Source organism: Sinocyclocheilus rhinocerous, unplaced genomic scaffold (assembly GCF_001515625.1).
Source record: "Sinocyclocheilus rhinocerous isolate Xijiao unplaced genomic scaffold, SAMN03320098_v1.1 scaffold2610, whole genome shotgun sequence".
NCBI lineage: Eukaryota > Metazoa > Chordata > Actinopteri > Cypriniformes > Cyprinidae > Sinocyclocheilus > Sinocyclocheilus rhinocerous.
In genome coordinates this window covers 32,681-55,198 of record NW_015645598.1, presented here as the reverse complement: position 1 = coordinate 55,198, position 22,518 = coordinate 32,681, and the positions used below count along the sequence as shown (strand labels likewise).

The following is a 22,518-nucleotide window of genomic DNA, read 5'->3' as shown; positions in this document are numbered from 1 at the left end:
ATGCAGGGTTAATCTCAGCCTCAGACGTCACGCCCATGGAACGTTGGCTAAATGTCTGATGCATATGGCACACAAAAGTGGAAACACTTAAGGAGTTTCGAAGTCGTCATCGGATTGGTTGAATTATACAGGATTTCCGGGAGACGTGTGTGTTGCGTTCTATAACGTTCCGCCTGGAAACAAAGATGTCGTGACGGCAAACCCCCTCATGAAAGAAGAAAGCCGTCGTGTTTACAACTGTGTCGACAAGCGCTTATCAGGACCAACTAAACGCTGGATTTTCAAAAGTATGTGAAATATTTAAAGTTCACGGCACAGAATTTTTAAAATAGGTCCGAGAGTTTTACACACCGGTCTGTTATTGTGGCGACATTTCCACGCCCCGAAACGTGACTCTGAAACGAAACGAACTGTGATTGGTTGTTTGACATGTCAGTCAAACGGCCTCATGGGCGGGCTTTGGCCAATGAAAGCTGCCATGGATTCCAGACCTTCAGCCGTCAGTCTGAAGGTCTGGCTAGGCGAGACTACTAAAGACTGAACCAGTTCTGTGTGAACAGCCGCCTTTCAAATCGTTTAGAACGAATCATTCAAAAGAACCGGTTCAGCAGGTTGACTCGTTGGCGAATCGAACATCACAACAGTGTGAGTGAACGCCTCCCTCTCGTGCGCTGCGCGGATGCTCAAAACAAAAGCAGACGCAAAGCCCCTGGAATTAATCCAACACAAATGCAAAGCAACATTCAGTATCTCTTGAGCATTCAGATGAAGCTGTACACCCGGCCACGCGTGTGTTTTTGTTGCGGTGCGAGTGTTTTCAGTGGGTATGAGGTGGCATTGAGCGGATACGGGGCTCTTTGTAAATGAATAAGAGATGAACGCGGCTGGATCCAGGCTGGACGCAGACCGACACTGCGCAGTAAACATCATCTGGGCTGGGTTCTGAGAGGTTCGGTCGGGCTGAGACGGATGGTTTAGGAGGAAGAGGAGGAGGAAGAAGTGCGCTGGACCCTCACAGAGGCCCTCAGCTGCGCACATCAGCTTGTTCCGAGCATCCCCGTGTGTTTATTTGAGCTCTCAATTCATCATAACCTTTGTTTGACGGTAAGTGACCGTGTTTACCTGTATGTCGATTTAATTTGGATTAGTTGGCAAATTAATAAATGCATTAATGTTGTAGTAATAAAAAATATTGGCATTACAAACCGCACATTATTGTTAGGTATTTATTCTTATGAAAAAAAAAAAAAGCCAAATTACGTGATTTGAATATTAAATTTATTAAACATTTTGTACAATATGTACTACTTTAAAGGTCTAGAATAATAATCTAAATAATAATTAAAAAATAAATAATCGGTCCCTCAGATGCCACAGGTTCTGGATTTCTGTTGTGTCTATCCTTTAACCCAACTAAGACGCAGGATTTGAATATTAAATTTATTAAACATTTTGTACAATATGTACTACTTTAAAGGTCTAGAATAATAATCTGAATAATAATAAAAAAATTAAAAATAAATAATCGGTCCCTCAGATGCCACAGGTTCTGGATTTCTGTTGTGTTTATCCTTTAACCCAACTAAGACGCACAGAACCTGTAGCATTTGAGGGTCAAATTCCCTGACATTCAGTTAAAGCCACATTCAAAGTCTGAAATGTGGAGTAAATTGAAATGTTTCCTGGTGCATCAAAATATACTGTTTATTATGCATTTGCCACAAAAAGACTGCCAAGACTTATTGTGTTTATGCTTGAACTATAAGTAACAATAAGTATAGCCTACTACCTGGTTGTTTTTCAAGCACTTGTGTACTAAAATATTGATTGCCAGTGTAGCACACCCATTGTTTTGATGAAATGGTAAATGCATTATAATGAGCACCTGTTCCTTAGAATATGGAAACAAAAGCATGCATATTATATAATCTATTTAAATATGTTGCGTTTGCTGTTGCTTAAATGCTTTAATGTGCCTAGAGTTCAATGTTGGAGAAATTGGCCCTCAAATGTTTCAGGGTTTCATGTGTGCATATGCTTGAACCAATTAAAAGTGACAAAATATATTTTGTTAGGTTGAGAGCTGGTTATTTTCGTACATATGTAGAGTAAATCGCTGCCTCACATAAGCATCAGATTCATTTGACAATGTTTATGTAGATTTCATTTGGGATTTTTGCCAAAACTGATTGCTATGAGCATTGTAGTGGTTGAAAATAAACACAATATACAAATGTGTAATAACCAGCATCATTTATTTAGAGTGTTGATTCAGAATTTGCTTTTATAGCCTACATCAAATCTACATTGGTATTTTATACAATAGGCACAAATATATGTACTTCAGCGGTTCTTAGGTTCCATGAAGAAACCTCTTCTAAAACAATATTTGCTGTGTAGGGTGCTTGAGTCGTGTCTATATGGTTCTTTATAGTTTTTGGTGGTTATTTATAGGTTTTCAGATCAGTTGTGGGGTTTCTGAGCTCTATAAAGCACCAAAATTAGATTTCTAAAGACATCTGGCTGTAAAAACCAGTTTTGGTTAAGTGTACTGCAGATCTGCGTGTGAGGGAAATTGCACCTTAAATGCCACATGGTCTGGATTCTCCTATAGTTGTTTGGCATTCCTTTGGTTTTACATTGTGAGTTTTGGTTGTCGAATCAGATAACATGCGTTTTTAGTTGTATTGCAGTTAAAATGTCTAAAAAAAGTCATTCAGACACGCCTAGCAGAAAGTTTGAGTAATGAGGTCATACGAAGCTTTGCTTTGAAGAGCAGCTCCAACATCCCACTTCAGGACTATTTAGACCATCTATGTGATCTGTGGATTAAATGACACAGTTAAAGCTGGTGGCTCAGTCATTAATGCCTCGCTAGACTCAATTTCAGGATGGCCTGGTTCTCGTTCAATCCAATATTCGCCTCTCTCAACAGGCTCAATTGGTTGCATATCCATGCAGATTCATTTCCGAGAGCCGCCCAAGCGTTGTGAAGTACAGTCTGCTTTGCATGAAATTCCCATAGTGTTCTTTTGGACTCATAAAATAGCTAAACTCTTCAGATTTAATTGTTCAGTTTAGCTCTAGAATGCAAAAAAGTCTGTCTGGGCCTTGTAATGTTTGATCAAATCATCGAAGTATTGATTCATCTCTGTGGGGTAGGGATGTTATTGGACATCGGATCAGACAGTCTTGGATGAATAGCAGAAGCTAAAGGTGGAGACTGATAGAGTCTGACATCACTGGACAGTAATATATGGTTTGAGAGGGCTATAGTGATGAACGGACAATAGAAGCTTTCAATAATGTTCTAAAGGAATCAATTCGGCTCAGTTCATTGTACTTTTTTGGAGTGACAAATAACAGTACATTTGTTTGGGTGTGTTTACTTTTTGTATTGCATGAGTAGTTGCAATTAGCTCTGTGGTCGAGATGGTAATGATCAAGTGAACTCATAATGTGTTTACATTCTGACTAGGTTAGCAAGGATATGGTTATTTTTGCATTTTGCATATTTACTTCGTATCCCTCCACTGAGAGACTGGCATCTATTGATGAGGAATTTATGTAATGTTATTTTAAAGTTACAGTTGATGATACACTTTAGATGAAGTCAACATACTGTTAAGTCATTCGCAAGCAATTTTACTTCTGTAATATGGTGAATTTTCAACTGAAACAGCATGATAATAATAAAATTAAGATCCTTCAGGCCTTAGTGAGCGGAAAAGGAAGGTTGTTTTATAGGATGTTTCGATGAAAGATTACTTTTTTTATTTGGAATAGCATGCACTGATGAAACATTTACAGTCGGGAACAGGTGTTAAGAGTTGCTGAAAGGCCTTGAAATACTGTAGGAAATTCTGACTGATGGATCAGACTAATCATGCGATGAAGGCATTACAACTTCCCATCATTTTAATTCCATCACTCTGCCTATCAGTTCTTTGTCAAGTGTTTTGTCAAAGTCTTGTAAGGTGAAACCAACTAAGCCTGCCAGAGTTTCATGACCTGACTTGGCCTTATTAGCTTGCAGAATCCATGTGTGGCATCTAATCAGGTGCTGCTCTGCCACACATTTATAGTGCTTATTGGCTTTTAGTACTGATACAGTATATACTACCATTCAAAGGTTTCATCTCTGTAAGATATTATGATTTAATTTTATTTTTATTTTTATTTTTTTAAGAAATTAGGCCTAATACTTTTATTCAGACAGGATGCATTAAAGGGGTGGTTCACTGGTCTTTTTCTAGGCTTGATTGTGTTTATGGGGTGCAGTCTAACATGTTTTAATGCTTCGTTTGTAAAAAAAACATTATTTTTCACATAATGTATTGTAAACAATGGCGTCGTTAATATCGCTTATCAGTTTGAGCCCGATTGAGAAGCAGAGGATATTATTGAAGAGGTTCGTGCAGAATTAACTTTTTAATGGTAGGCCTATGTTTTTTGTTTGTTGTTGTCTCATACTTTTAGATATGCTGTTATTTGTAAATGCTACTGCTTATGTTAGCTTTTAATATACGGTTTTATCCTGATTAAAGGTTTAAACAGTATGGCAACTGCACGCGCGTGCATGTTTAATGCTTCTCATAGCTTTTGTGAAAATTAGTGTATTATTGGAACAGTTCATTGCAGAAGCTGAGCTGAATTAGGACACTAACTAACGTTAAAAAAGTGAAATCGCAATGAACCACCCCTTTAAATTGATCAAAAGTTATATTAAAGACATTGTTACAAAAGATTTTCATTGGAGAGGTTATTCTTTTGAACACTGATAATAATGAGAAATGTTTCTTGAGCAGTACATCATATCAGAATGATTTCTGAAGGATCATGTGACACTGAGGACTGGAGTAATGATGCTGAAAATTCAGCTTTGCATCACAGGAATAAATTACATTTTAAAATATGTAATTAAAAATGTTATTTAAATTGATGTAATTTAAATATTTTTTAAATATGTAAATATGTAAAACAGTTCTTTTAAATTGTAATAATATTTCACAACATTACTGTTTTACTGTATTTTTAATCAAATAAATGCAGACTTGGTGAGCAATGCTTTTATTAAAAACAAAAAATGGGTTGTTTTGTTTTATAGGTTATAGGTAAGAAGCTTAAGAAGGTAAAAATAGGTAATTGAATAAAAAATGATCCACAGCTGAAATATTTTTTGTTCTGTTGTCATTTTATGAAACATCCAATTTAAGCGAATATGCAAATATATTCATAATCTGTGTGAATTTACTGAACATTTTTCATATTGCATATCATTTTTTAAATTAAAATAGTTTTATGCAGTATATGTAGCCTATGCATTTTAAATGTTACTGATTGTCTGAAGTGAAAGTCGCTGTAAAAATAAATAAAAATAAATCAAATAAATGAATGTAAAAAAAACCAGACAAAAAAAACTATATAGGCATTTACAAAAACAATTCAATCTATTAGCCTAATAAAAACTATAAAAGTATCCCAGTTATACTAAACATTGGTGTTAGCATTGATTTGTGAGTAAAATGCATGCTTGTCTGTTTGGCTTACTGGGTGGACGTCTTGTTTGCATCACCATGAAAGTGTGTGTAAGTTAGACATTCCTTGCATCAAATGCATTGTAAGTTGGTTTCTAATTTTGTGCATTTGTATGTTTACATGATCCGGTTTGCTGTTGAATCCTGGGAAGAATGTATGTGATTGTTCCTGCCTCATTGTGCTAACCATGTAAGCTTAATTTGTGTGTTTTATTTTTGACTATGTGTTTTTGTGCACCGAGCAATCGCAGGAAGAAGTCAAGGCTCTTTCCTGGTGTTTCCTTGAGCAGAATGCATACCCACACACACACTTAGACACAACTTACATCACTCTGTACCCGAAATAGAATATGCATCATGGCCTATTGTTCATCCAAACAGTGCGGTCACACTAATGTGGCATTTCTTAGCCTTATTTGTCAATACGGGCCGAAATGTTTGTCTGATAAACCTAGATGACCTTTATTGATTTATTAGTCAAAAGTCAGAATGCCTTTGGGATTATTCTACAGCCAGATGGCTTTTGCACAAGACGTTGGCCTTGGGAAATGTTGTTGCTCAGAAGTAGCGCTTAGACTTAGGATGTTTCGGTTAAGTATGAGCTTTGTCTCAGATTGCCAGATGTGCCAATTGACCCTACACAAAGAGCTTGATTGACAGGCGATCTGACCAATCATAACGCAGAATCTGCCATCTTGTCCAACAAACAAATCAGACAGGAGAATATATTAACTTCAGTGGACTTAAAGGGGTCATATGATGTTGCTAAAAAGAACATTATTTTGATTGTTTGACTGTGAATGCCAGCTGGCATGCAGAAACCCGTCTCAGATATGGGTCAGTGCTTTGGCATCTGAGTGTCCGGGATATGCTGGCTCATCTATAAATAGCGGCACCCTCAACGCTGTATAAATAAACAGTGAAATGATACGAGGTGTTGCAGTGCGGGGGCTAGTCTGCTTTGAGTTTATCTACACTTGACCTGAGAAATGTAAATACAGGCAGGAAATGTGACGCTAAAGCATCAGTAGCTGTTTTGCTGTGTAGTTTTAAGCTGAGTTTATTTGAATAACTGTACAGTGATTGCACTCGTTGCTGTAATATGACTTGATAACAGGTGAAAAACATGTACGTTCTATTGATTTAGTAGTTATTTTGGTAATTTTGGACGCCATGTTTTTATTTGTTGTAATTAAGCTATAGGTTCATCCTAACCCTCGTGAAAAAGAAGCACACATTAGCATACTTAAAAAAAAGTGTGCTTATTATTTTAGAAATAATGTACTGTACATTTAACAACATTCAAGTGCAAACTAAATGTCATGTTTTTGGTCACTTAATTGCATGTTGTATACATTTAAATGAAAATGTGTTATAGTTTCAAGTTATATTAAATGCTGTCAAAAGAACTTTAGAGTGTTTTTTGACCCACATAAGTAGGACTTAAGTGTATCTTCATATGTAATTTCATAATTCTATTTTTATTGAAATATGGTTAAAGTGTACTGCGTAATACTGACAAGCAGTAACGGTAAACTAAAATATGCTTATGTCATTTCTATTAAAAATGTAGTTACACTTTATTTTAAGGTGTCCTTGTTACAGTGTAATTATTATATATTTAAGAACTGAGCAATATTAATAAACTACATGTACTTACTATATGGTTAGGATTGGGTTTGGCTTAGGGTTACTTGCATGTAATTATGCATAATTAATTGTTATCATAATAGTAAGTACATGTAACGTGCAACAAGGACACCTTAAAATAAGTGTTAACAAAAATGTTTAATTTAACTTTTAATTTAAATTTGTAGTTACACATTTGTAATGATGAAGTAGCAATTTAGTACAATTAATATATTTTAACTTTTAATGCCATATCCACTGACTGACTACAGTTAAAATTATTATCAATACTTAAGTATGTTGTTCAACACATCAAAATAAGTGTACTTTTTTAAAGCATGACAAGATTATTAAAACTGATATAAACTGTACTTTAAAGTAAAACTTTTTTAATGAAAATTATTACAAAATGCACTTTTTAAAATGTTTACTCAAGTGTTAAAAATCATCAAATGTGTTCTACTGAAGAAACAAAGTCACCTACATCTTGGATGCCCTGGGGGTAAGCAGATAAACATCAAATTTTCATTTTTGGGTGAACTATCCCTTTAAGTACACTTAAGTGTCCTTTTATTTCCTTAGTATTATATTTTCTGCAAGTACAGTTTTTTTATATATACTTTTAAGATTTGAAGTCCACTACAAGTGCACATTCAATTAAGTGACATTTTTTTCTAATGTTCTCCATGGCTAAGTTAAGTTAAGTTAAGTTTTTAATTTAATTTAAATTTTAATAGTTTTTCTAATTTGATTTTATGTATTTATTTATTTGATTTTATTTAAATTGTAATATCAGTGACTTAATGTAACTAGAATATTTTGGTGGACAATGTATGGTTACCATGGTACATTTTTTAAGTTTATGAGGCCATTCACTCTGCTGAGCCCAGAAAATCTTTCTGAAATGACTCACAACATCTGTTTATATGGCCATTTTCTTATCCTGCCTAAATGAGAATCTTTCAAAGGAAAGCAAAAGAAATATGTATATAATGAAGCCTGTATATTGATGATCATTTAGCGTGGTGTGCGTGTCGTCCCATCAGGCCAGCGTTTAGCCTGAGTGCTCTGAGGTTCAAAGGTAAGGCCTCTCAGTGGAGGCATTAGGCAGGATTTAGCCGTGCTGCCTCAGACCGGGAGCGCTGAGTCAGTCATCCGCTGTCTGAACGGCTTCGGGAGGAAGTGCTCAGAGGAGGGGACAGGATGTAAGATCATTAGCTAATGCATCTTAGGTGAGCTGACCGTTCCTGGCAGAGTAACAGCCACAGGCGTCAGTGCCACAGACAGATATCGCCCTCCCCATTACTTTAGGCGTGTTGGTGCGGTCCAGTGCCCAGCAGTTGAAGTTGTATGGAGCGTACTAACTGGACGGATGGAGGGGTAAGGTTTATGGTTACTTGTTCAATTGTTTCTTTGCTAGTTTGGCATTTGAAAGGTTTTATTTCTACATTTGATGGATTATGGCATTAAAGACCTGAAACATAATCGACAAGAAAATGTGAATTCTAATGGTGCGCGACCATGAAATAATGAACTTTCACCTTGCGAACAACATAACTTACATATATTTATATAATCAGTTTCCAGAGTATCATAAAGACTTGGGACTCTTCTGAAACCACCTTAACCACCCACAACATTTTATATTTTGGTATTATTTAGTATTATTTATATAACATTATAGTATTTATTCATATTTCAATTTTTTTGTTTTTTTTAGATGTTCAGTTTTACTTTATAATTAAAATTTTAGCCTAAGTTTTAGCTATTTTGTCATGTGCTTTTGTCATTCATATTAGTTTTTGTTGTTTTTCTATATAACTTATAGCTAATTTTTATATTGCAACTTATAACCAAGTTTTATTAATTTTAATACTTCAACTTTTCAGTTAGTTGCAAAGGCAACATATGATTTTCGTTATATTATGCATTATAGGTTTGTAGGACAAAACATTCAAATTCCTAAACATGGAATTCACAGATTAATGTGAATTCTAATGGTGCATTAAAGTCATGTTGAAAAAAATTATTTAGGAGTTGAATGTGCATTAACGCCACCACAGTGTTGTAATTTTGAGTTGGAAACTCTAAACTTTCTTTTAAACCCAATGTGAAAATAAGGGCTGTCTGTATTGATGGTAAATTTGTTGAAATCATTTTTTTTTTCATTTACAATAAAACTTCCCAAATTACAAAATACAACAGCATTGTACAATTACAATGAATTATGTATAAAATGTACAGCACCTTCCCAAACTGAAAACATAAAAAACAAAAAACACACCTGATGCACATTCTTTATATCAAAGTAGAACTTAAAAATTCTTTGAATTATTTTGTAGAAAAGGTACATTGCCATCTTGCTCCAAATAAAGTGATTTGAGTGCACCTGGCTGACATCAAAATTACTTCCCAACTTGTAAATACGAAATTCAGTGAAAATGTGGTGTTTAATTTATTTAGTCTCAAATTTGAAAATAGGAGCATAAACATGCTCCAGTTGCACACTCTGTGTCCATAGGAATGGACTTTGTTGCATTGTCAATGGTCACTTTCGCTTGTGATGCTGGACAAAGAATAAAAAAGTAGCTGTTTGAAAGGCTTTACCTCATACTGAATTTATAGAGAAAACGATCTGTTGTATTCATACTTTCCCCAATTCCTTAATGGCTTGCTTATAGTTGACATCTTTGACTAATCTCTACTGTCAGTGATTGAGAGCGATTTGTTGGTTGGATTTGTGCCAAATCTGGATTAGTTCAGCAGGGCTTCAGACCACAAAACAATGGACTTTTGTCATTGTGAATGACAAAACCTAAATTCATGGAGGGAGCCAGCCATATATCTATATGGTCATATCTAGCTTCCAGAATAAAACTTGGGCCAGACACTAATTAAAAGACCATTTTAGTATTATTTATATGCTACTATATTATTTACATACTACTTTTTTTTTTTGTTTTTGACTTGGCTTTTATTTTTATATTTTCAGTTTTAATTTTATATTTTATATTTAGTAATTTTTTTTCATGAGATTTTGTCATTTTATTAGTTTCTGTTTTTTTTTTAAAAAGTATTTCTACATAGCTTTACTTATTTTTTTTATTTCAGTTTTTTTTAATTTTAGTACTTTTTTTTCAGTTACTTGCCAAGGCAATATTAGCCCTTATTTTATTTTATTTATTATTATTATTTTTTTAGTTTTTCATCTAATATTTATATATATATTTTCTTTCAGGTTAATTTCAATTACTTAAAATGATTTTAATAGTTTTTGTTTTAGTTAACAGCAACAACACTACCCCTAGCTTCGTCACGTCATGTTTTGCAAGAACAAGCAATTTTTAGCTATTTGGATGCATATGGTATATTTAGACATACACTCCTAAAATTTACAATAGTAATGCACAATAGAAAACATAAAAAAGAGGATATGCTGTTTATTATTTGAGAACGATAAAGTGAATTATAGTAAATTTCAGTTTTTTTTAATTTTAGTACTTTTTTTTTCAGTTACTTGCCAAGGCAATATTAGCCCTTATTTTATTTTATTTATTATTATTATTTTTTTTAGTTTTTCATCTAATATTTATATATATTTTTTCTTTCAGGTTAATTTCAATTACTTAAAATGATTTTAATAGTTTTTGTTTTAGTTAACAGCAACAACACTACCCCTAGCTTCGTCATGTCATGTTTTGCAAGAACAAGCAATTTTTAGCTATTTGGATGCATATGGTATATTTAGACATACACTCCTAAAATTTACAATAGTAATGCACAATAGAAAACATAAAAAAGAGGATATGCTGTTTATTATTTGAGAACGATAAAGTGAATTATAGTAATCCAAAAAGATAAGAGAGACATATGCTGTGTAGTCTAGGAAAAACATGTTAGGAAAAAATTACAGCGTAATGAAAAATCACAGTAGGACAGTTGGAGGAGGCAGAGATAAAATATGAGATGGCTGCAGACTAGAGTCTGTGCAGTTGTGTTTGTGAAGAGAGATGGAGGGAGGGCCGATCAGGCCACAGAAATGAGATGAGACTGGCATGGTAATACAGGGATTAATAGAAGAGTTCTGTCACCGCTAAATCCACCCATTCACCCGCTAATTTTCGCCCAGCGATCAGCCGCTCCCCTACTGTATGTGTGCCAGTTAGCATGCTAGCATATAGCTTTGCATGTGGAAGCAGACATGTTGTTAATGAGCTGAAGTATACACTGGTTTGTTTATCAGAAACTAATCAGAAGTCTTGGGGAGATTGACCTTTGTTCTGGTTTGCGTTATTTGGCAAACTACTGAAAACATAGCTTTTATGGTTTTTGTTTTCTACTGAAGGCAAATAAAAGTGGTCAGAAACTATTGCTACCTGTTTGTGTTTCCAAGATGACCACCTCATGAAATTGTCTTTGCCATTACTCTACAAAAGAAGTAGCTAGGTTGAAGTTATCCTTAGAGAAAGTAGGTAGCTATGCTTTAAGATACATAGTATTATTACTGAAGCTACTTCATAATTTTATACATGGTAAAAGTAATATTAAACAATCACCATATTCTGTTCAAAAGCACAAAGCTTTTCAAAAAAAGATTCAAAGTTAAACTAGATTAGGCATGTAAAGTGTCAACATTGTAAAATTTGGAGTGTTTAGTTACGTCATTTAACAAATAGTGATGCTGATACGTCATGACTGAGAAATTTAGTTAATCAAACAGCTTTAATATCTGTAGCAACACTGCTTGTTTTTCACTGACAGACTGTCGGGTTTAAAGCAAATCCAGGGACTTCGTAAATGTGGCATGTTTTTAAATAGATTCAAAGTCCTGCTCTGTGTAGTTTTGGTATGTGTGGGACATCAGGAAAATGACTGACCTAGTTTTCCTTAAAACTTCACCCTTCTGATTGTATCCCAGCCATCTCAGCGTGGAGCGCTCTGGTGTGAAGATATCCTGCTGACCTTCAAATAAAGCGATCACATCAGAGGAGTATAATGAATGAGATATCTAACACTTCCTGTCAGCTCTGCTGGTAGTGTGAAACTCCTCTTGATCCTATTTAGTTTCACCTGCTACCAACACCTACTGTGATGCTCTCAGAGCAATCTGAGACTAATTGATTAGTTTAAGAGGAAAGGAAAGGCACCACGGGAGGGACGATGGAACTGCATCAGAATGTTTGAAGGCTCTCTTTCTGTATTTCATCAGTACTCATCAGTATGTGTATTTGTAAAGATAACTTTTGTGTTTTAATGCAGGTCACTATACCGGCAAAACCATTGTGTTTTCATGAATTGGCAAATTTGAGGATATTTTGCTTCCCTAACCTCTTCTTTCAGACAAAAAAAAACATTCAAAATACACATTTAAGTGTTTGTTTAATTAGAGGATTAGAGTTGCATCTTTAAAGGGATAGTTCACCCAGAAATGAAAATTCTGCCATTTGGAATGACATGAGGGTGAGTAATTAATGATAGAATTTTCATTTTTGAAAACTATCCCGATTTTGGCAAACTATCCCGTGTAAATGTTTTATTTCCCACAGCATTCTGTATGAATTATTCAGAGCATCATTAAGCTGTTTCGAAAGCAAGAAGGTACTTAATTAAATGGTTTCTAAGAAACGCAAATTATCTGAGTCAGGCCAACCTGAAACCAGTCTAATTATTCAGGACTTATAACCAATAGTCGAGTCTTTCAGGCAGTCCACCAATTAAATACACTCTTAAAGGGGACATCAGACTTTTCTAGCTTTTTTGCCTTTGGTTAGGTTTCTGGCATATCTGCCAGCTCAGAAAAGATGCAAAGAAGACACGCAGCCAGTTCTTTATTGGCTGTCTTAGTCTGTGTCATTCAGTGAGCTGTTTCAATTTGCAGCCTGTTTCTACATAGATAGCTAGCTATTTGAATAAGACCACCTCCGAGCCATATATGGAAGTCCAAGGCAGCAATTCACCTGTCTTGTGTTGAAACGCCCATGGAAGAGAGGGGCGGGGTGAGCAGTAGCTCATTATCATTTAAAGAGACATGCACCGAAACGGCTTGATGCGAACAGAGGGGCTTTTGACAAGGTAAAAAAGGTATTTTACATGACCATTGAGGAATTTTAACCGAAGTATGTTACAGATATTTCATGAAGACCCTATAGAGTCGTACCAACTTTGTGGGCATTCGATGTTCCCTTTAAAAATAAAATAAAACTTGTTTGAGGGCCATGGGCCAAAAGTGTTGCATCATAGCCAGCTATATTATATTAAAATGTAATACATTAAAAAAATAATAATAATAAATAATTTGAAAAAAAAAAATTCAATGCAAAAAAATTAATTAAAAAGTTAAAATAAAATAAAAATATAAATTAGAAATGAAAATATGCTTCAATGGAAGAACTCTTTTTCACTATAAGGAAACTTTTGTGAAATGTAAAACTTCCATGGATGTTAAAGTGAGCGTAGTTGATTTTGAAATTATGCAGTGCACATCCCTTCTTGCAAAAATGGGCATTTTGAAAATAAAATAGTTGCTGAATTTAAAAAGTTCATGCATAGGGGCCTATATGTTTTGTTACTATTGGTAACAGAAGTTCCCACTGCTTTGTAGAGAGTGCTGCATTTGAATCAGCTGCCACTTTGTTGTATATTATTGTGGTATCATTGATTTCAGATTTTGTTGAGCATTTAAGATGTTAGTCATGCTCTTACTGGTCATCTAATTGGGCAGTTCTTGACCACTGTGGACAAGACCTGAAATGCTGTTTACACCAGCTTTCCAGAACCATAAAGGTCTAATATTTGGTTTCCCAACAGTTTAACTAACCAATGGCCAGATAATTTGATTAATTTATCTTTAACATACCATTTGAATGCGCATGAGCTACGTGTAACAATGCTTTCCACTGTCTGCTGTTGCTGTTGTAAAATAGAGCAGTCGCTCCTCTGAGGATTTGCTCTGACGGCGGCGTACAGATGAGCTGTTGAAGTAATGATGAAAAGTTTCATTGGAAGCTTTGCGTAACTGTGACGAGGGCTAATTTTAGGTGAGAACAGAAAAAAACCTGAAATATCTGATGCTGTCGGTGAGTAACACGTCGCGAGTGAGTTAGTGTGACGTCTGAAAAGCTGTGGTGAATGTAATCTGTATCTATATTAAAAATTAAAATTAATTCATTATTAACACACCCTCACGTTGTTCCAAACCTGTATGTGTTTCTGTCTTCTGTTGAACACAAAAGAAGATATACTGAAGAATGTGGGTAACCAAACAGTTGACGGTAGCCATCTAGCCATTACGGTAGACTACCGTAAACTGTTCATTAAAGTACAAATTTTTTAATGACTACCGTATGGAAAAGAATACTGTGGAATTGAATGGCAACTGGCAATTATTTGGGTAGCAGCATTCTTCAAAACATCTTTTGTGTTCAGCAGAAGAAAGAAGCTCATACAGGCTTACAGGAGAGGGTGGAAAATGTTGTTTAAAATTAAATTTGCTGCTTTTTTTGATGTACAAGCAATTTGTAATTTAATCATTGTGAATCATTGTTGACTGATGATTAGGTAAATACAACAGATTATCATCATGAAAATATAATTGAAATAAAAGTGAGATTTTGAAGGTCTTTAACCATCGTTTGAATGTCAATGAGTGATGCTGCGCTCTTCAGAGTAAGAGTACAAACGCGTATGCTTCACTGAAAGGTAAACATACTTCACCTGTCACCCCTCAACCTCCCTTCTTCCCGTTTTCATTGATAGTGACATTTCCCTGGAAAGTTCCTTGCTGTCACACTTTTAAACAATGCAGCAGAGATGTGTGGGAGAGTGAGTGAACAGCATGGCAGTTATATAAGCACCAGACCGCCCAGTGGGACCTTCTCAACTCCTGCTCAACAGCCTCACTTCTTGTCCATTTTTTTTTTATTACTCACACTTATTCAGCCACATTTACAACAGCGTATTCACATGGTTAACTAAACTGCCAGTAGAAATAGTATTACACTTCTGTTAAAAAATTTGAGTCGGCAAGATTTTTTTGATTGTTTTTAAAAGACGTTTATTTACTTGATTTATTTGATCAAAACATACAATGAAAACAGTAATATTGTCAAACATTATTACAATTTAAAATAACTGTTTTCTATCTTTATATATTTTAAAATGGCATTTATTCCTGTTATTCAAAGCTGAATTTCAGCATCATTACTCCAGTCTTCAGTATCATGTGGTCATATAAAAACATGTCTTATTATTATCAATGTTGAAAACAGTTCACAGATGTGCTGCAATGTTTATGTGAAAACTATAATACATTTTTTCATGATGTTTTGTTAAATAGAAAGTTCAAACGAACAGCATTTATTTGAAATAGAAATCTTTGGTAACATTATAATTGTCTTTTTACTTTTGATCAATTAAATGCATCCTTGCTAAATAAAAATATTAATTTCTTTTGAAAAAATAAAAATACTGACCCCAAAACTTCAAACAGTAGTGTTATAAACAGTAGTGTAAAAAAAAAAAAAAAAAAATTAAAAATCTTTTTATTTGTCGGCACCAATAGCCTTGTGGGCAGTGTGCCGACATACAGCGCTGTTGTGCTCCAGGCGTCCCGTGTTCGAATCCCGACTCGAGGACCTTTCTCGATCCTGCCCCCTCACTCTCTCCCACTTTGTTTCCCGTAAGCTCTGATCTTGTCCTATCACAATAAAGGCAAAATATCTTTTTATTTATTTATTAATTTGTACAGATTGAAAGAAAGAAATATGTGCACAACTGCACATGAGAGTAAGGGGGGAAAAAGCAGCTCAGCAGATATTTTAGTGTACAGCATCTGAAATGTGACTATTTTTGGCATGCTGCAGTATCACCAAGCTTTGAGTTTTCTCTCCAGAGTATTTAGAACGGCTGTGTAATGTTCGCCAGTAATTAAATGTTTTTGTCATGATTTACTCACTCTCTTGCCTTTACAATCCCTTATGACTCTTTTTTTCTATAACCTGAAAGAAGAAAAGGAAAATTTGTTGGATTCCGTTTGACGTACAATTACAATATAACAGGACTAAAGCTTCAAAAAGACATAAAAGCACCATAGAAGTGTCCTACAAGTATTACAAAAATTTTCACAAAAAATCTTCTCCAATCAGTTCAATTTGTGAACAAATCGTGGCAACCAGTTCTGTAAACGTAATCAATAATTTACCAACAAGAACTGTCTTAAAAGAATGATTTGTTTACAAATCATATCTTTCTTGAACAATCATGAATGCACCAAGGAGAGCAAAGGCAAGTATCTAAATTTTCAGTAAAGAATGACAATTTTCATGCTTGAAGCTTGACATTACCAGTCCTCATGCGCTTTCATTATATCTAAAATGTTCAAAAATCCTTTTGTGTTTCACAGAAAAAAAGACTGTCATATGGGTTTGAAACAACATGATTTAATTCAATTCAATTCAATTCAAGTTTATTTGTATAGCGCTTTTCACGATACAAATCGTTGCAAAGCAACTTTACAGCAAATTAGGTTTCTACAATATTTAGTCGTAGCTTATCAGTGGTGACTTTCAGTTAATGTACGGAAAAATCAATTAAAGATGTAATCAAACAGACGGTGAACACTATTAAAAGCAATTATTATGATGCAATCAAACATATAGCAAAATTTGGTAGTGTAAGAGTAAATGAGTAAATAATGCCATTTTTTGGGGTGAACTCTCTCTCTGCACCAACCTCACCACGTAAACAGCATTTGGCTGCAGATGTCATTAAAGTGTGGTGTTTATGATCTAATGCCTTGCTTGTGTTCTTATGTCATATCTGATATATGGTTTTCATTTTCTCTCTCTTGTTCTGTCTCCGCTGTAGTTATGTAACTTCCACTGCACCGTCTGATCTCGATCACACGTTCTCTCCCGAGTTTCATCGCTTTCTCTTCTGTTTCTTAGTTGCTCCAGCTGTCTCCATTTCTCTAGATCTGGGTAATATTAAACCAGTGCACAGCGATTTATCACAATGGCTTCACTCTGTCAAAAGCAAATGACTTTGTGTATTAGAAAACATAAAATTAAGAAATTAAATATTTTCATTGTTTAGAAATAAGCCAGAGCTTCTTTGGTTCTTTTTTTATAGGCAGCATTTAACTGAAAGTTTATTAACAAAACGAATAAAAATACACCATATATGCCTAATAAAATAACAAATTGCTTGGGCTACACAAAGTTTAAATAGGTATATAAAACTGAAAATCAGCAAACACTGTGGAACCAAATAAATAAGAAACGAATGTTTAAAAAAAACTTCCAGTCAATAGGCTTTTCAAAATCTAAAATATTGCCAAACAGGCGCCTTTGCATTTCCTTTCTAAACAATCTTCTGCCATCATCTTGTCTTTTTCACCTCACTCTTGTCAGTCAGCTCGACTCACTCTCCTAAATAAAATCTGACTCCTGCTCCGTGGTGCACTGTCGTTCGCGCACGGTTCGGCACGCTGCATTGAGCGTTTAGTTTTTAAAAGTGTCTGTCCTCTAACTGAACTAGGCTAAATTATTTTTGTTACTATAAAAAAATCAAAACGACGGTGGGGGGGTGGTGCCGCGGTAGGCAAATGACGTAACCGGTGTTGCGGCTTAACACCGGTATAACCGAAAACGTGTGTGTGTGAGAGAGATTCAGCAGCCATATCACCCTGTAGCCTATAAAATATATTAATATTTTAAAGAATATTTTATTTTATAATAAATATCTATATATTTTCTCTGAAATAATGATTTGTTTTTACAAAAATCACTTAATCATTTTGTATCGAATGACTGAAACAGACCGTTTGAACTGATCCAAAGAAATGAAACAACTTCCCAAATCTAGCGCTGTTTTTATACGCTGTAAAATGAATTTGAAGTTTTAATTTGAAACAAAATCAAAACATCTCTGTCTTTACACTCCAATACTAGCAAGTAGCAAATCAGGGAGAGCTGCCGACACTAAACTAATTACCATAAAATAAAATTCATGAAATACATTCATCTCAATATTCTCAATGTTGCATATTTTATTAATTAAATTCAGCCCGATGTTCATACTAAAGCTCCAGTTTATAATTTTGTTTACGTATTTCAATAGAAAAGATGGTACACTGTTTACATTTTAAAAACCTGGAATTGAACTGGAAATTATTTGGTTTGTTTGAATAAAAAATATATATTATATATTCTCTGTTTTAAGCATCTGCCTAATCACCCCAATGTCACAAAACCCCCCCAAAAAACAAAATCAACATTAGCAGGTACCAATATAATCACAGATTTTTTTGGGGCTTACTGTCCGACTTCCCTTTGAAAAAAAAAAAAAAAAAAGTGGCGTGTTATGGTATTAGATACAATACCTTTGATATACCATTGTACTGATTTATCACCACATTCACATATAATGCGATTTACTTCAAAACAAGGTGTTGGCATGGGGCAGTGACTGTAGACTGGCCTACAGGCACAGAGAGGCAGCTCGTGGATGATTTTGGCAGTAGTATAGAAGGTTCTTGTGTTTGGTCGTTGGCCAGGACGTGCTGAGGTAAGCTGGGCAGGCTACATCGCTCGGTGTTTCACACCCTTTTGGAAATCTGCGCCGACCACTCAAGCAGAAACATCTACTTTAGGAGCCGCTTGGGAGATGCACGCTTATCTACACTTTTAGAAAGCAGGACTGACTTTGAGAGAGATAAAGGGAGGGGAAAATGGGAGGAGAAAGGTACTGTAATCTGCAAAGTATAAAAAAAAAAAGGGTTTAAAAAAGGATTACCAAGTGATGCTCCTGGGCAGTATTATGAGATATTTTTGTGTGTTTTCTTAAACTATTATGTTTTTTTTTGTTTGCTGTTGTGGATTTTAATATGAACCAAGTTCAAACTCATCCATGCATTCTCCAAACTGCTTGTCCCATATAGTGTTGCAGAAGTTAATTCAGACAATTAATGGTTGACTTTTAAAATATCTTTTAATATTTTTTTAGATTTAGAGACATGCAAACGTTAGAAAACGAATATTTGTGGCAACCAGACAGTTATGTTCTATGCAGTTGTGTTGATAGAAAAATCACGACATACATTTCTAGTTAACATTATTTGTTCGTCAGATATTACTCATTAAAAGAAAATGTATCAGCTGTATGCAGAGTGACCTACTGTAACGAAGGAGGCGTAGTGACAACGGAGTTGAGGATCCAAATGCAGGCTTTATTCGTAAACGTGGTCAGACAGGCAGGGTCCAGTACCAGCAAACAATAATATCCCAGACAAAGAGTAATCCGTAAACAGGCTATGGTCAGGGCAGGCAGCAAAACAATCATAAAAACTAGATAAACAGTCCAAGATCCAAAATACACAAAGGCAAGGCAAAACAAAGAAACACGGGCAGGTTAACAGAAACTAGGAATCATACAGGCTAAACAATCACCAGCGAAGTGTTCGAGTGTGTGTGCATCTTTTAAAGTCCTTCTAATGTGAGACAGCTGTGAACTGATGATGAGATCTAATGAGTGACAGGTGATGCAATAGCTGATGAGTCCAGCAAAGGATTATGGGGAATGTAGTCCAGGGTGTATGGCAAAAGTCAGGGATGGAGTGCCCACTGGTGGAGCTCATGGGCACTCCAGTTGGTGATCGTGACACCTACATTTGGTTTTTGACCACTGAAAATGTGTACAATTGTCCAGTTTACTCACAAAGCCACATTGAGATCTCCATATCTCTGGGACTAAACCACTGAGGGCCTTTAAAATGAAGATACCAAAAGGAAAGCTTGTTAAGAAACAGAATCTAAAAGGGTATGAAGATATCTTTAATACTTTTTGAGTTACAGGCATGCAAACGAAGCAAAATAAGTGCTTTTTGCCATTTTTGAGGTATCACCGTTGGCATATAATGAAACAAAAATGGCTAAAGTCAACAGATTTCGCAAATAGAACTACCAATCTGTTTAAAAATAAAATAATGATGCTGCCAGCTTTCTAAAGTCATTTTTACACCCCTGTAAATTGGTTCAAAATGGGTTTGAGTAAATTCATAAACAAAATCTGTATTTCTACCTGTTCACAACATTCCTTTTTTCCTGTTTCTTTTAGGGATCACTCGTCCTGCCTTTCTGTTCGCTGGTACCTGCCCCATTGACCAAAACCCAGCGTGGAATCCCACACTGTCTCAACCAATCTCCTGGACCTGAAGGCAAAGCGAAGATCAGATTCCTTACATCCCAAGTCCAATTTTTATTCCAATCTTGGCTACTACAAATGGACAGGAACAATCCAGCCTGCATTTAACGGAAGGAAGCAGTAATGTCCATAACAGATGATTTGGACAGAGACTGTTATGATACTGAGAAAGTTTTTATATTCAGTTAATTTTTGTCTTGCAATGCTTTAGTCCCTCTGAGACTCTGAATATGGACCTTTGAGAGTCCTGACTGGTATCCGACAGCCTTTGAGTTGGGTTTTCTTTTCTGGATTGGATGCTTATTTGATACCTCAATGGCATAAACGCAAGGCTGTTGGGTATTTCAGAAGTGGGTTATATAATCGTCTGTTTAGTTGCCAAACCCCAATTCCGGAGAACTTGGAAAAGGAGAAAACCTCATCAACTAGTGCTGTGAGTGGGTTTTGTTGGCCTATTTGGGCCTAAACCCAAATCTCAACCTTGATTTAAGGCCACTTGGCATCCAAAAACAACCTCTTCATGACTTCCACCATTAAGACTTTGAAAATGAACTTTTGAGAGATCTAATTGGTACTAGATGTTCTCTGAGGCCCAAAAAACCCACAATCTTCTGAACTAGTTGTGTTTAAGATACCTCGTTAGGAATTTCAGAAGTCAAATACATGTACTCATGATATTAGATGCTATTTCTAGAGAACTTAAGGAAGGAGAAAACTTCTGCTAACTAGGGCTTTTGCCAACCGGCCAGTCTTGGGACTGAACCCAAATCTCAGCCTTGTTTTAAGACCATTTGGCGCCCAAGAAACAACCTCTGCATGACTTCAAAGACTTTAAAAATGAAGCTTTGAGAGATCTGGCTGGGATTAGCTGCTCTTTGAGGCGGGTTTTGGAGGCCCAGCAAACTTTCAGTCTTCTGGAATAGTTATGTTTAAGATACGTAGAGATCATAAACCCAAGATTTCGGAAATCAAGTATATATACTTATCATTTCAGATGACACTGCCACTTCCAGTGAACTTAAGGAAGGAGAAACCTTCCGCCGACTAGGGCTTGTTGGCGCTTATTGGTCCTGAACCCAAATCCCAACCCCTTTCCCCCCTTTTTTTGGCCGTTTGGCACCTATTTCTTACCTCCATCCCCTCCACCCAAGTCACCATGGCCACCGGTACTACCACCACAGCCCGTGAACATCTCCTGGTGGTGCGGAGGCGCAGCCCGCACATGCGCTACACGCTGAGCCCAGAAAACCTCCGCAGCCTTTCAGCGCGGGGTGGCTCTGGAAATGGGGGGAGCTCTAGAGGAGGAGCTCCCGAATCGATGGGCCTGCAGCGGGCCAACAGTGACACGGACTTGGTGACATCAGATAGCCGTTCCTCCTTAACGGCCTCTACGTACCAGTTCACGCTTGGGCGAGGGCAAAACCTGGTCATCTCTTGGGACATCAAGGAGGAGGTGGATGCCACTGACTGGATTGGACTGTACCACATTGGTAAGATGTTTTGGGGTGTGGGAAAACTCTCTATTGAAAGTAATTCCTTTAAATGGAAGGTAAACTTATATTTACTTACTGTTACTTAGTTTTGTGTTTTTTTTATCTCTGTATCACCGGTTCTTTCTCTTTAGTATTGGAAACACAACCTGCAAGTCTTTTTATAATGGCACAATGCATAATTTCTGTGGCGCTAACAGAATTGGAGAAAATAATAAAAACTTCCTCATTCCATCGTTTTGGATAAACAGGTAGTTCTGGTCAAAGGTTTGGTTGAGCTAATGTTGTTAATTAATGATGCTCAAGCAAGCAGATTGCAATTCTGTTTGGTGGCAAAGTGTTTGTCTTCTCAAAGTAGTGATTTTTCATGCAGAGAATGTGGCCTGTAGATATTGTGATTGCAGTTTAGAAAGTTTTGGTAACTCTGTCTTTTTTTTTTTGACAACTTGACAAGATGTCATGTACTCTGCATAGGCCAAAATGACTACATGATATAATGGTGTGTGAAAGGTGTTTTTAATCATTTGATTGGACTTAAACCAAAATATAACAGGCACCAACTAAAAATAAGACTATTTCTAAAAGTGAACACTGTGTCCACACTGAATGTTAGATGTGCAACATGCTACATCTAAACTAAATCACTCCCATTATAATCAGCA

The 22,518-nt window shown here is 35.7% G+C and overlaps 1 protein-coding gene across 4 annotated transcripts in view; it reads left to right on the top strand.

The window, feature by feature from the left end:
* The first annotated feature begins 644 nt into the window (after window positions 1-644).
* hecw2b (HECT, C2 and WW domain containing E3 ubiquitin protein ligase 2b) overlaps window positions 645-22,518 on the top strand; it is a 53,935-nt gene continuing 32,061 nt past the window's right edge. For 2 of the 4 annotated variants that reach the window (XM_016510667.1, XM_016510664.1), the window contains exons 1-3: window positions 645-1,104; window positions 20,280-20,799; window positions 21,361-21,856. In XM_016510667.1, the coding sequence (XP_016366153.1) occupies window positions 21,523-21,856 (334 nt within the window). In that variant the 5' untranslated portion in view covers window positions 645-1,104; window positions 20,280-20,799; window positions 21,361-21,522. Of the gene's footprint in view, window positions 1,105-8,411; window positions 8,547-20,279; window positions 20,800-21,226; window positions 21,857-22,518 lie in introns of those variants that run through there. The other 2 variants (XM_016510666.1, XM_016510665.1) reach the window with 2 other exon arrangements.